The 15,744-nt window shown below is 39.1% G+C and overlaps 2 protein-coding genes across 4 annotated transcripts in view; both read left to right on the top strand.

Moving 5' to 3' along the window:
- Positions 1–2,330, top strand: part of sh2d3ca (SH2 domain containing 3Ca) — a 55,371-nt gene extending 53,041 nt beyond the window's left edge. For all 3 annotated transcript variants that reach the window (XM_005729277.1, XM_005729278.1, XM_005729279.1), the window contains one exon: positions 212–2,330. In XM_005729277.1, coding sequence (XP_005729334.1) covers positions 212–387 — 176 coding nt within the window. In that variant the 3' untranslated portion in view covers positions 388–2,330. The remainder of the gene's footprint in view (positions 1–211) is intronic.
- Positions 2,331–6,822: 4,492 nt separating this feature from the next.
- urm1 (ubiquitin related modifier 1) overlaps positions 6,823–15,744 on the top strand; it is a 10,150-nt gene continuing 1,228 nt past the window's right edge. Inside the window, exons 1-4 of the mRNA XM_005729280.1 lie at positions 6,823–6,886; positions 9,720–9,790; positions 13,965–14,046; positions 15,603–15,651. Coding sequence (XP_005729337.1) covers positions 6,852–6,886; positions 9,720–9,790; positions 13,965–14,046; positions 15,603–15,651 — 237 coding nt within the window. The 5' untranslated portion in view covers positions 6,823–6,851. The remainder of the gene's footprint in view (positions 6,887–9,719; positions 9,791–13,964; positions 14,047–15,602; positions 15,652–15,744) is intronic.

Here is a 15,744-nt window from a genome sequence, read left to right on the forward strand (position 1 = left end):
AAAATTGAGTTGTGCTTCTCTGTACAGTTTTTCCATCCATGTTTTATGTAATTAAGTTTTCACATTTTATTTTATTTGTGATTTTATTTATAAATGCAGTTTATATTTTCATTCACAGTTTATTGTTGATGTGGTTGGGTTACATATTTAAGTTTGCAACAGTAAAGTTTGTTAGATGCTTTTTCTATAAGTTACTTCCTCTCCTCTCCAGGAATTCAGGAACGAGCTGAAATACATGACATCTTCCAGACGGAGTTTCAGATGCGTCTGCTGTGGGGTAGCCGTGGCTCTGAGGGCAGCCAATCGGAGCGTTACGAGAAGTTTGACAAGGTCCTCACCGCCCTATCACACAAGCTAGAGCCTCCTGTGCGTCACAGCGAGCTATAGCACCTGCCCAGACAAACCTACAGGGCAGGTGCTTTAGTTTACCGCTCATAGTGGTATGGCCTTGTTTTGCATTGCAAAGGATGGTGTGGGAGTGCTCAGTTTGGACACTGAAAAAGGTGAGAGTGAAAGAAGAGGCAGCTAAAAGAGTATGTGCAGTGAGCAAGAGGAACACGGAAAGGGTCTCGCTGGCAATGTGTTGCACTCACTGTGGATTTAAAAAGAGGTACAGAGTCTCTTCCGTTCCCCTTTGTGGACTTCCTCACTTACTGCTGAAATATTCAAATGAAAAGGGAGAAAAGATAATCTAAGCGGAACAGAAGATGGAGCAGAAGGGTGACCAGTTTTTCTGGTACAACATTTACACTGTGCCAAACCGAGGTGCAGAATTTGGCTTTGCTCCTGTAAAACACGGATACTCAACTGCTGTCTCACACTGTAGCCAAACTTGCATAGCTCATGTAGATGTTTAGTCTGTGCGAATGAGTGAGTGTTTGTCTGCTGGCAAGTGTGTTTGCGTTTCTTCATTTTTGTATGTCATTAAAGTTTCATGTCTGCTTTATTTTTTTTGTCTTATTTATTCATTATGATCAAAGGATATCAAAACATTATGTACATTGCTTCATGAAACTGAAGAGAATCTGTCAGTGCTCATTCTGAGGGAACCCTGCTCATAAAATCTCATGAAATATGTATCATGCAGTCCCACTGAATCCCATTAAAAATGTATCAGGCATGCATTAATAAATGTACCAGAAATGAAACATTCACACAAGTTATGCAGCAACTTCAATATGAGGGTTTTGTGAGTGGTTAAAAACATTAAGAGGTTAAGGCAAGCTCCCCGAGTTGCCTGTTTGACTTAGCCTTCTCACATTTTCTGTCCTGTGCACCAAAATGAGCTAAAACAACATTACAAAAGACAAGAGAAATGTAGCGTTTACATTTTAAATTGAGTGAAATCAATGTCTCAGTTAAGATGTAAACATTAAGGAACATGCTTTAGTTTGAATCTGGCTCCGTTTTGCAAATTTGCTGAAAAAAAATGTTTGATGCATGGATCCAGAAAATGTTACGCCAACTAAAATGTTGCTTTAGTAGCAATTCGATAACTTCTGTACAAAAATGTGTCAAAGTCAGGAAATGTAACATTCAGTGCAGATATTTTGTGTCTGTGGAAAATCTTTAAAGATGAATTAATAGTGCCACATTTGTAGTACACCTGAAAAAAGTGTCTACTGCTTGTATGTTTGAATTTGTGTTTCAGCAATACAGCTAAAAATGACTGAAGAAAGTTTATTTCTTTGGGGTTACATTTTGCTCGACTATCCAGTGTTATGTTTTTGCTTTAACATTTGAAGGGCCTGAGAGGGCTAGCGCTAACTCTCAGAGCTATGCAATCGTTTCAACCAAATGCTGAGAACCCTGGGGAAGAGACTTCCATTGTGGATGTTTTAAAAAAAAAAAAAAAAAATTCTTATAACTGAATGGATGAAAGTCAAATCAGAATTCAGTTAAACAGAAATGCTTCTGAAAATTGTTCTTGCTGGGATATTCTTAAATAGATGTTCGATTTGCATTTTCTAGTTTGGGATAAGCTGTACAGATCTAGAGTTCGTGAAGGAAGGAGCCATGTGACAGTCCCACTGTGGTCCAACAGGGGGCGTGGTTTAGTCAGCAAAAAATAAAAAAAACCTGAATCATGAATTGTAACATTGAAGACCTATACGTGAAGAAATGCCACTTTTATTGTGTGTGTGTTTCGAGACCAAGAGTATGCCTACTGGTTTAGGTTTGATTACTGGTAACATTGGTTACAGTGATGTAATATGTTTTTATTTGTCCTCTGTCGAATGCTGTACAGGAAGCTGCTTTGTCAGCATGTCAAGAAATGATTGCCACTGATTTCATTTATTTTCTTTTTCTTCTTTTTTTTACGTCCTGTACAGTTCACTTTTTTCAAATAAAATTGCTTGTGTCAATGCATTCTGTTTTGTTTGTTTTTTTTGCTGTGAATATGGCATGTGTAGTTTTATCTGTATGTAACACATTTATATTTTAACAATCGGACTCCTTCTTAAAGGCTAATTTTTTGTTTGAGACGTTTCTGTAATCCTCAAATCAGATGAAAAGATAAGAGATACCGTCGTCATTTTTCTTCATCATCAGATACACTGCAAACGCATGCAACAACCAGCCACAAAATTAAAACTCCACACGGATGCAACCATCTGCCGCAACTGGGGGATGAGGGGAAGGAAAAAAGAACAAGGAAACTAGAAACAAGTACAAATATGGCAGTTGGACTGGTACTTATATGGCACTTTTCTGCTCTCATTGACCACTCAAAAGACTTAGCACTACAAGCCTCATTCACCCAGTCACACATGCATCCAGACAAGCACTTTAATCTAATATTCACACACACTACACAGATGCAGTGCAGGGTTATTCTCCTGAACTACCACACTGAAATGACTTAATACCAAAGCGCTGATTTGTTTGATTTTTTTCTGTTCAGCTAAGTATGTAGACTTTGAGAACTCCCAATCATAGTAAATGATAGAGAACTGACAACATTTTATATAAGAAAATTCCAAATAGTCTAAACAATAAAAACTCTCATTTGGTTTGAACCCAGCGCTGTAGCAACAGAGAATCAGAGATGAGCAAAAACTGCTGATTATTATTATTTATTTATTTAATTAATGTGTGTGGTTCTAGTTTGATTAAAGCTGTGGTGCCCTAGTGTTTAAAAGGGAAACTATATATTTGTAACTGACTTTAAAAGGTTTATGTCTCCTGTAATAAATAGTCTTAGGAGTAAATGTGTTGTCTTGAAGATAGACTTTTCAGTGCTGACATTTTGGGGAAAATTTACTCTCTAGGATAAGGAGAAGAAAATGGATAGCTGGATTGAAAATTCAGAATGTGGGTTTGGAATATTTCTACATTGTGATACTGCTACTTTTTTAGAAACTTAAAAAAAACTTCCTCTGTTTGAATATTCTAGCATAAAAAGCTGAACCACTATTAGTCATAGTATAAATGATGAGTAAGAGTTCTAAAACAGCTATTTTAGAACTCATAAGGATAAAAGGAAATAATGGTGCCCAAAGAAGCCATTTTCTTGCAATGTTGATTGGAAGCCAGTAGGTGTCACCATTTGATCAAACAAAAGGTGGCCCTTCTTTTATATACAGTTTACAACCTTAGCTCTCAGTGACCATTGTCATCACCATCTTCAATTCCAGTCTAGTTTAGGTTTAGGTAGCTGGTGGTGCACGAGTACTTCACGGGTTTTAAAGGTTCAAGATTAGCTCTTGTCTGTCCACTTGTTCTTAGACTGTGCACAATGCAGGGCACTGTATTAGTGTTTTAATAGCCATGAAAATGCACAGGTATCTACCTCGTGTTTACGGGAAAATGAAGCATATGATATGTACTTGTGTGACGCATCCCACATTTTTTTGCAGACAGATCCATTCTGATGGCAGCAGGAGGGAGAAAAGACAGATGGAGGGTGTGTGCGCACACGTGTGTGTGCATGTGTGTCCTTAAGTGTGAATGCATGTGTTTGTGTGCTTTTGCCAATGTATGTCTATGTATAGCACAACACAGATGTTGCAGGAACACTGCTGTTGGTGGTTATTCCCCTAATGAAGAATGCAATAGTGACATTAAGAAGGCAATAATCCTGAGGAAGAGGTCAGCTTTTTCCAGTCAAACAATTTGTCTCAAAAAAGATAAAGTTGAAAAATGATTACATCTACATCAGCTATGCTTGTAAGCATAAAGGAACCAAACAAAAAAGAACACAATAGAATCAGACACAATAGGATGCTCTGCAATCTGCTAAGGCAAAAAAAATAAAAATAAAATAAAAAATTATAATTTGCTTGTGTCTTTGTCTTCCCTTTCCATACAGTTCCATAGGCGTAACATGTTATGGATGTAATCTCTAAGAGGATTCGCCCTGCTTGGTATCATGGTACATGTTAATTTCTGCTCTTTATGTTCCTTATTGAAACAGACCCTAGATCTCCCAGACCTGAAAGCCAGTCGGCCAGCCAACCGTCATCAATTCACCCCTAATCTCTACCCCCACTCTTTCTATAGCTAATCTGTTGTGTTGGTCATTGTCATCTGATCGTGTGTGACCTTGGCTGCTCGATTTGCTGCTGCCTGGTAGCATAACGTTAACAACTGCTGTCCATTGCAGCCAGATATTAGTGGAAGAAAGTGATGATTCCTATTTTTCATCTAACCTGAAAGGAGAACATGACTAAAAATTGGGTAGATATACTGTATGTGTGTTGAAGGTGGAGCATGATAGCAGGCCGATCGGGTCACCAATCTTCTTTCATAGAATGAAATTGTAAGCTAATTAAGAATAATCCAGTTCAGATATCTGATAATTACATATGTTTTAACTCATATTTTGAGCACAGCAATAAAATTGTTATTAAAACTGGTATGTAAAGCCTGGTATTGGATAATGAAAAATAAAAAGAAGAGAAAGAGGAAGAAAAGAACTGCAGCATGATAATTAGATTAGTCCTTTTTTTTTAAAACTTCAAATAGGCCCTTTCAAAAAAATCTTGCAGAAGATGCACATTTGAGCCATCAGTTGGCTTCCTTTAACATGTAAAGCAGAGAAAATGTGATTTGAAGTTTTAGGAATAATGCATGTGAAAAAAAGATTCAGGTTTACTCAGTACTGAACTGAAGGCGTCATGGTCACTGCTGTGACTGTTCTTTAAACAGAAGCAAGTAAAATCCGTCTTTGTTCCACAGAAATGTGGCACACTATGCATAACAGCTGTACATGAACCTCAACACAGCTTAGCAAATGTGACATGACAAGCAGCGATGGTGTGATCATTACTGGATAACTCACTCTATAACCATGAAACTTATGGCCATAAAAATCCCACCCACACCTCTGAGCTCGCCCCGTGGCTGTTTTCACTCGTCTGGATACTTCTCATTGCAGCAGGGACAAAAGACTGCAATCATAATCATCATGTCTTCATTTTCTTTCAGAACGGCCACTGCAACCTCCGCCATCAGAGTACTCCCGGATTTTCCCGCCTGTGTCCCCACCCACACCTCACACTCCCCTCACACCCTCCAGGCCCCTGGTCGATCTGTCTATCTGCCCCTGCAGTGACTCCTCATTAACACATGAATAAAGACGAGGAAGGGCCTGCTAAGGCTTGGACGCCAACAGACGGCAGCAGATTTGCAATTCAAACCTCTGACCATCTCCTCTCCCACCCCCTCCTCATCCTTCACATTCTGTAACCTATGCTAGGGCTGGAACTGTCACCAGCATGACTGAGGATGCATGTGTGAAAGGTGCAATAGACAGTGTAGTTCCAAGCTTATGCATGCTTTAGTATTAATAGGCAGAGTGCAAATACATGTTGACGAGAGAGAACTAATACCTTCTAATTAAAATAAGGTAAAGTACAAGGGAGTATCAGCTTTTAAAAGGGAACAATAGCATGGAGTAATATTTGCCTTACAAATATGAAACATTTCAAAGGCCTTAATATACAAGAGAATAACTCAAAATGTAGATAAAGAAATTTTTAATTTAAAACACATTCTAATTTTCACAACTACGAAACATTTAACTACAGCTAAAAAACTAAACAAGGTTTAATTCACACTTTCAAATATAAACCCCTAAACTGGAGTCCCCTCCTTAAAATTTTTGTGACTATCTTGCACAGTGGCAGTGCTGTCATGTTGACTTATACGAGTATACACCTACCAATTTGCAGTAGCTGTTACACTCCCAAGGTGATAGATAAAGATGCTCCAGGGAGTTACAAATCAAAAAGTGTGTGGCACAGTGGCATTACATGGAAAGGGTGCCTTCCTACTTCCCTCCACCACTCCTCCCAGTACTGCCATACAGAATTCATGAGTTGGATCACACCCATATTTAAACTCAGCCTTCATTTACGTCCAAGGTAGACGCCTGTAAGATATTTTAAGTCTGACTTGCAAGGTTGTGACTTGAGCTCTTTGACAAAATGTGTCCACAGACAGACATATCTACACAAGAACTCAAAACCGCTTCTTATCATTACATCAAGTAAAAGTAACCGATTTAATTGTTCACAAACAAGTAAATTAATAAAACCAGTAACCTAGTAACTTTTAATGGAATTCAAATAAATGTTTGTATAGTTTACTTACAGTCTGCATATGAATCCATATTTTAGTGGTTTGTTTAATAAATAATAAATATGTTTGTTTCCAACGCAATAATAATAATAATAATAATAATAATGATAATAATAATAATAATAATAATAATAATAATAATGTATGATTTAAACAGATTGACGGTTACGTCTCCACGTGATTTGACAGAAAACGATAATAATTTGCCGCTTCCAAATACGTCATTTCCGACTTCCCCTCCAATACTTCCTGCATGTGCCGACAATATGGCAGCGTCCATAGCGATTCATCTGGAGTTTGGGTAAGCGACTATCGAGTGTGTGTGTTCGTCTCTGAGTTACACAGACAGAGCCTCGCTGTTAGCTTAAGACGGTTATCGTGTGAACAGGGAGAAAACGCTCTCAGCTGCATAACTGAAAACTGCTGTAGCGGAAAGTCCTGCCAGCCGACTGCCTCCTCCACTGCTTGATACTCGTTTACTCAGCACGGAGTCTTTCCCAACGTTGTACCAAAAAGTAATTTCCGGTGTTCCAAAAAAAAAAGAAAAAAGTTTGCTGGAATTTAAATGGTTATGGATGACTTTTTGCCTATAATCTGTCAAAAATATGTCAATATGACATATCGCTCATGAATGATATCAATTAATCATGAGCTTGAGAGAGCGTTTCTGTCACAAGGACGAAGCTGCAGTCAGTTTTTTTTTTAAACAAATAGACTTTCATTTGATCTTTTTTTTTAAATCCGGGTAGAAAGTCTCATTGAAATTAAAATGTATTATTTTTTTAAGATGAATCTGGCCAAGAGGGCAGCAGACATCGCAATAAAGATAACATAACAGTTCTCTAAACATTAGTGACCAAAAAGGACTACCGGTAGATCGATGTAGGTACAATTGCAGTCATAAAAATACTTGCAAAACATTTCTTTGTTTTATCTTTATTTTATATGTAACGAATTCATATATCCTGTTCATTACAGTCTATATAGAAACATTGTAAATCACTTTTTGGCAGATGATGGTACTAGACTGACAAACTCGGTAAGTAAGATTAATCTAGAGTGCTGAGTATAAGGTAACCAGTAGAAGTACTATCAACGACTACTGTGAACCTCAGACTTTGGCTAGAGTCAGAATTGCTTGAGAAAATAAGGATTTGAGACTAGTTGTCCTAGACTGATACAAGTGCAAACTGAAAGAAAGCAATATCAAATCTAAGCACACGTAATGTGATTTTCTATGATGCAAAGAGATGACAAATTTAAGGAAACCCCCTAAACTACAGTCTAACGATCTGATGGCTCTGCTACACAGTGGCAGTTTCACTTACAGGGTCCTTGCAAATAACTGTCAAGTTCTGATTGCTTGCCTTCATCCACTGACAATACATTTGCAACCTGATGGCAGTATGTCTTTGGACTCTGGGAGGAAGCTGGAATACCGAGAGAGAACATGTGCACGCATGGGTAAAACATAGAAAGTTAAATTACATCTGAACCTGGCTTTCTGTGAGGCAATGGTGAAAAAAGAGAAAATACTGCCATGAAGCTGTATTGCATCACTAGCCACAAAAAATGTAACAAAATGTAATGCAATGAAAATGGTCAACCTACAAAGGGCTTAATTCAAAGACAATGTGAAAATCAAAGTGATTAAAAATAACTTCAAATGGTCATTTGTATGGCTCCCACATGCTTGTGTGCATACCTGACAACATTGGGGCATGCTCCTAATGAGATGATGGTGAGACGATAGTGTCTGAGGGTATCTCCTCCCAGATCTGGACCAGGGCATCGCTGAGCTCCTGGACATGGTGATGGAACATAGTGTCCTCAAGGTGTTCTGTTGGATTTAGGCCAGGCGAGCGTGGGGGCTGGTCAGTGGTATCAATTCCTTCATCCTCAAAGAACTGCCTTCATATGCTCACCACATGAGTCCAGGCATTGTTGTGCACCAGCAGAAACTCAGGACCTACTGCATCAGTGTTGGGTCTGACACTGGATCCAAAGGTTTTATGCTAATATCTAATGGCTGTCAGGCTGCCTAGCGTGTAGAAGTCTTTGGGTCCTTCCATGGATATGCCTCCCCAGACCATCACTGACACACAAGTAAACTAGTCAATGCTACAGGCGGCATGGCTTTTCTAGACCCTTTCATGTCTGTCAGATGTGCACAGGGTGAATCCGCTCTCATCTGCGAAGAGCACAGGGCCCAATATAGGGTGTCAGACCATCGGACCTCATGAAGTCTGTCTCTGACTAAAGAAGCATAAACAGTCTCATCAGTGGCCTGGTGGAGGTCATGTTGCAGGGTACTGGCAGTCCTTTCTATGTTCCTCCTTGCACAAATGACCAGATATGTGTTAAGGGCCTTCTATGGCCTTGTCCAGCTCTCCTAGAGTAACTGCCTGAATCCTGGAATCTCCTCCATGATCTTGGGACTGGGCTGAGAGACCGAGCAAACATTTTGGCAGTGGCATGTATTGATGTGCCAACCTGGAGGAGTTGGACTACCTGGGTAACCTCTGTAGGGTTCAGGTATCATCTCAACACTACTAATAGTGACAATGACCCAAATGTAAAAGTAGTAAACAAACAGTCTGAAAAGATGAAGAGGAACACCAAAGCTGTGGAAACTGATTAGTAATTTTATTTTAGTAGGTAATTCAGACACGGGCCTAAGTTGGCAGCATAACCTTTAAAGCAGAAAAACAAAGAAATTGTATAGATAATATACACAGCTCACAAGTAATGTTGTTTCATAGACCTGTGGAGGGTACATAAGATTTATGTCCTCTCCACTGAGGGGTGACGGTGTCACTGTGTCTGATTTTATTGGCTCTACAATCACTATCAATCTGCCAGAGACTGCAAAAAAAGTATCCTACATAATAATTAAACTGCATTAGATGTAATCATCTATTTCTACACTATGTTTTGTAGTCTTTTGTTTTACCTATTAAAATAAATGTTTTTCTCCCCAAGTCCTTTCTGTTCTACCTTTTCTAACTATGTTGTTATAATTATTTTAAATGTGATTGTAATTGTAGACGTTATAAATGCCTAGCTTTGGTAGTTATTCGATGAAGTGCCACACACACATTCTTTATTTGCATATCTGCTCTTTCTTTGTATAGAGGAGGAGCAGAGCTGCTATTTAATGGTGTGAAGAAGCATCACGTGACTCTTCCAAGCCAGTCAGAACCTTGTAAGTATCACCAGTCCCCTGTTTGTACACGTCAAAATTAGAGCCTAAAAGACTTCCACTGTTTGCATCAGTGTCCATTAAACCTTAAGGACCATACCGTTGTTTCTGAGTTCTGACAAATCAAAGAAAGCTGCTAGTACCCAATACGTGTTCATGGTGGTACATTTATATATACAGCACAGCTTGACTGTTGAAGAAAAAAACTGTACACTTATCAGTCTTTGTTTTGATGCACAGAGTGGTCTGCAGGTCCTCTGTCTAGCAGTGCACAGATGCACTGCCTTTGTTTGTTCACAGCAGGCAATTTGTAATCCTGTGCATGTGTTAATGAGAACTTTTTAATGTGCAAAAATGTCTAATATTTGCTTTGGAAAGGATAGGCAGGGATTTAAAGAGATGATTATTTGATTATTTCTACATTGCAAGTTTTGTACCTCTGGCTCCAAACAGATTGGATTAATACAGGTCATTCAGCCTAGAAGAAAGGAAAACCTGCCTTCAGCTTGACTTTTTCCTCCCCAGAAAATCAACTTAGGACCAGGGTCATTGAGGAAAATGAGTATATTAAAAATATGGCTGCTTAGAGGTTAAAATGAGTAGTAAATTTATTGAAAACATATGTGTGCGTGTCACAGAAACGGCGGACAAACCAGAGAAATATGTGTCTTTGGTATTTGTTTAAACAAAGGGTGTTCATCCATGGTCCTGACGTTACCACGACAACAAAAAGACAAAAGTTGACCAGAACAGGGAATGTCAGCTTCATGTGACCTTGCTGTGCCAGCTGACCCGTGTGTGTGTGTGTGTGTGTGTGTGTGTGTGTGTGAGTGTGTGAGAGTGAGAGAAAGAAAGAGGTGATGTTTTGCTTTATAGCATAGCTCTGGGTTTTAAAGACACAGGTGTACACACATTCTGACAGAACACTTCTTGCCTCTGTTCTCGTGATGTTAGGCGTAGCTTCGCTCAGTAGGTTTGCTGATCCTGGAAATGTTGCTACAAACCAGCAGACGTCTGAGTGTGTGCGTGAGAGTGTGTGTGGGTTCAGAGAGGGTGCAATTGGGACAGATATAATGGGTTCTGAATCCTTCGTATTTCTTTTTTGACCCCAGCCGGTGATTGATGACCCTCAACTGAAAAACCCCACCCCCTCTCTTTCTCTATCTCACCCTCTCTCACGCAACAAAACCCCCATAGTCTAAGGACCACGCCATTTTTGCCCGTCACATCAGCAAAAAGATGGATAGCTCATCCCACTCGCACGATTGTCGTAATTGCACAAAGGCAGAAAAGCAAAAAATTAAAAAAGACCGGCACCAAAGGAAAGGGAAAAGCAGCAATGGTTTTAAATCGACATCAAAATGGCGCCCTTTCTCTCCCCTCCCTCTGTGTCTGCTTTTCGCCCACGCAACGCCGCAATCCCAGGATGCATTACGAGCTTGTGACGCACTTTCTCTCTGCCTTGTCTGTTTGGTCCCTCATTTTCTTTTCCCCTCTACCTGGACCATAAAGCCTGAACCTCGAAGCTTCTCCGCAACCTCCATCTTTTCCTTTTTCATCTCCCAACCTAATTTCTATACATTGTCTCTTAACTGTAAAGCACTGCATCCATATAAGTCTTTCTTTTGGGTTCAGGCTGGGGTTGATTTATATTTGTAGGCCTGTGTAACATTTTACAAGAAATCGATTGAAAAGGCAGTGCCTGATGTTTCCTCTTAAAAATAAATAAATTTAAAAAAGCGCTTAATTGATTAAAGTCTGAATTATCACTAATCTGTATATTGAGCTAAAGCAACCCTGCTTTATTTTCTATGTGAAACTTTTAGTATGTTTGCCTGTTTGTTTAAAGACTGGAATATAAAAGAAGAGGCAAAAAATGTATATAAGTGATGGGGAAAGAGGGGGAAGAGTGCTTTTATGAGTGTATGTGTGGGTGAGAAAGAGAGAGATGCAGAAAGAGAGAGCCAAAGAAAAAAGTAAATGGCTGAGAGGATGAAAGCGTGAATAAGAGGTAATGGTGGGGAAAAATACTAATAGTCAAAGGCAGGCAGGAGTGTAAAGAAAGGAGTCACCACAAAGAAGGAGTTATGACTGCTGTAGTGATTAGTTCTGTTTTTAGCCCCACAGAGGTGCAGGTCAATATTCCCTGCCTTGTACATTTTGTGTGTGTGTGTGTGTGTGTGTGTGTGTGTGCACATGTTGCAAAGGGGGAGCTATTTCTTTTTTTATATGAAGTCCTGCAACCACAGAGAACTAGCTCTGTCATTATACTACTGAGTTGGCAGACAGCTCTACAATTAACCTGCACACAGGCTTGAAACTGCACGTGCCTGACCTCACTCCCAAAGATCTTATGCATCACGTTTTATGCCTTTGTAAATCTCAATGTTTTAATGTATTTATATATATTAGTGTTATTTTTTATGTGTTACTTTATTCAGTCACTGTTGTTTAATCTTGATTTTATGAAAGAATAATTAAACCCTGAACTCTTTTTGTCATATAGTAGCACATGAGCCCCATTGCAATGCCTGTCTCTGTGTAATCTCTTACCCTGGATCCTGCTAAATGCTAACTGAAAGTGTGCATTATAAATGAGCAGAATAATGCATTGAAAAAAGTAAAGCAAATCCAAATGTGCCTCCCTGTGATTGTGTTATTATGATTTTTAGCTCTGCCTTTGATCCGTCTGAACTCTTGGATCTCTGAGTGATTCATTGCCTACCTGGTACAGATTCTTCTCTTTACACCTGGCTTTGGAGGACTCAGTGTCATCCACTCATCCTCATATGTGCTGCCGCACTCCTCCTCGCTTTGGAGTATTTGTTCTTCCTCTGCACTGTTTATTTCTCTCCCTTTTTCCTTGTACATTTCCGTCCCCTCGTCTCCTCTGTTCATTCGCTCCTGTGTAAACTGGTCAAGGAGGCCATTTCTGCTTAGTTGATAGGGCGTCTGTGTGTATCATATGGCTACCAGCGATTGCAGATTGGCTCTGAATTGTTTTCACGATTCGACAACCCCAATGTACGTCAAGTAGACAGCTTTGATCGGACACACACAAACACGCAGACACATAACCAGAAAACACTCATAAGAAAAAACAATAAATTTCTGCGATTGTGTGCGTGTTTTACTTCTGTTGCAGTTTTGTGTGCTCACGTTAGATCAGTGCACCATATTTAAACGAACCCCAGCTAACGCCCAGACACCTTGAATCTTAACGTTAAAGAGAGCCATAACTCTAATATATATTCATTGTTATTCATTTAGCAGGGATTTACTCTAAAACCTCTCGTTGCCGTTGGCTTTTGGGGCCGTCATTAGCTCAGGCTTTTGTTGAGGGAAGGTCAATCTGATTGTTCAAGAGGTCAGACTCATAGAAAATTCAAGTAACGCTGATGTTCAAGCTCAGACATTGCATTTAATGTGTGACAGCAAAGTTGCTACTCTGAAAATCTGGTTTTGCGTTTGATTTTGTTTGTTTAGTACTTACAAAACAAATCACCTTAATTACAAAGTTTCAGATAAATTGATATTAGTCTTACATGATTTGAAAAAAATCTATGTATTTACATTTTTCCTTACTATTTTAATATAATGAAATAATACATTTCAGTTAATACAATGAAATTTCAGGCTTTAGATTGTCCATTTGATCATTTATACACTAAAATAATTTCTTTTATTTCTTTCTACCAAGGTGAAAAATGTTGCTCTTGGCCATTGACATCAGACAACCTTCCCCCATTTTCAGTGTCCTCTCCTTCCCCCCAACATACACATACACTCATAAATATACATGCACCTACACACACACACACACACTTCCTGTCCCTTCTGGTGCCTCTGTCGCGTCACATCGACCAGGGGGCTGGAATCATGCACCTTGACCCTTAACCCTTGATCTATGACCCCTGTCGTCTGCCTGTGTGTGTGTGTGTGTGTGTGTGTGTGTGCACATAAGACATAAATCTGTTTACACAGTCACACAGTGGGGACCTGCCTCTGTTTTGGGCACAAAAATAAGTCTTCAATATGTAAAGCATTGCATTTTAGTAAGCAGTCTCTCTTTAGTTTAAGTAAATATCAGTTATGGTTAGGCTTAGGGTAATTCTCCAGGACATGAATGCAAGTCAATGCAACGTCTTGTGAAGTCATGTGTTTGTGTGTTTTCTAGGGGACATGAAGCAGCTGCTGGTCTGGATCCAAAGGAACCTGCTGAAGGAACGACCTGAGCTGTTCGTCCAAGGAGACTCTGTGTGAGTGCACTGGACACACCTGAAGTAGATATGTAATTCATTACATTACACTGTCATTTGAAAAAAACAACAACAAACAAACTTTCAGACATGATCAGAATAACTCTACGGGAGCATTTTTGCATTTTGGGAACAGTGTGTAGGGGGGGCTTTAAAAAAAAAATCTTTCCAGCAGCTAAAACTGCTGAAATGTTGAGGGGGGGGAGTCTAGCCTTCAGGTTGTAGGTTTCAGTAAGATGATTACCTGTGCACACGCATCACACATGCTTGTGTATTTGTGCTTGTATGCACACACGTGTTTGTGTGTGTGTGGCTCGTGGGCTCACAGCAGCCTCATAGGATTGGCTGACTTTTACAGCTGCCTTTGTGCAGGACTATTTATAGCACCATCTAACCAGTGAATGGAGAAAAAGACGGGTTACCTATAAACCTTATAGAAGAGATGTGTGTTTGTGTGTGCTTTATGCTTGCAGCACACATTGTTTTCTGAGCAAACCATCATTAAGGTGCTGCTTCATTATCTTTTAAAATGCTCCATGGATCCTGTGTGTGTGATATAGTTTACAAGCTTCTCTTTTATTCTTTTGTTCTTTGTCAGCACAGCTTTGTTTTGGGTGTGCATGCATGCTTTTGCAAATGTGTATTTGTTCTCGCAGGTTCCTCTCACAGAGCATCTAAGAGGTGGATAAAGGACAGATGATCACAGGCATTGTGACTTAGTTATCTCTTCAGTAAAGAAAAACCCCCACATTAGCATCTTTTATTAAAAGACAGTTGTCTGTAATCGTTCACAATTATGACAATTGTTTTAAATTTGTTTGTTGTTGTTATTTTTGATACACAGTATATTACATTAGCAGCAATAAGAACAGAAGCAAAGTGGGGGGGGGTTGTGAGTCACCATGGCTGTAACATGGAAATCTCACACATATCTCTGACATGTAATATTCAATAGTCATTTTAAGATTTAAAAATAATAATGATAAAAAGCTGATTTGATTGCTTCCTGTCTCTGCATAGATTTTGACGTTCGGCAGAATTCATCGCTTTTTAAATGTGTTGTCCGTGAATGATATTAGTAGAGTTTGTCAGCCTCTGTCAAAGAAATCCCCATGCCATACACCAACACAAATCTGTAGTTGACAATAGTTATTATTATTATTTTTTTTTAAAATATGTACATATTTTAATAAACCTGTGTGTAAAACATTATAATCGTTTTTTATAATTGTTATTACAGATTGAAATTTGGGAGGGAAAAACATAAAAATCCCATAGTTTCGACTTCTGCTTTAAAAAATTTCATCTTTGTGCAATACTTTATATTTTTTTAAATATTAGGATTTTTATCTCTTTTGTTTTTATTTTAGGTTTTTTTAGGTGTTTATTTATTAATGTATTTTTGTAGTAAATTGATGAAATGTTTGTGTACAGCATGTATGAAATGAGAGCGAGCTACCTGTTTCTACCTTTTACACGCGTGTGTGCCTGTGGTTGAATCTGCGTCGCCTTTGGGAGATACGTCTGACTGAAAATGGTGTTGTGCTTTCCCACAGGAGGCCTGGGATCCTGGTACTTATCAATGATGCAGACTGGGAACTGATGGTGAGCACTGGGAAGTTATGTTTACTGTCAGAATTCGTGGTGTGTGTGTGTGTGTGTGTGTGTGTGTGTGTGTGTGTGTGTGTGTGTGTGTGT

Source organism: Pundamilia nyererei, unplaced genomic scaffold (assembly GCF_000239375.1).
Source record: "Pundamilia nyererei isolate P.nyererei 1_Seehausen unplaced genomic scaffold, PunNye1.0 scaffold00032, whole genome shotgun sequence".
NCBI classification, from domain to species: Eukaryota; Metazoa; Chordata; class Actinopteri; order Cichliformes; family Cichlidae; genus Pundamilia; species Pundamilia nyererei.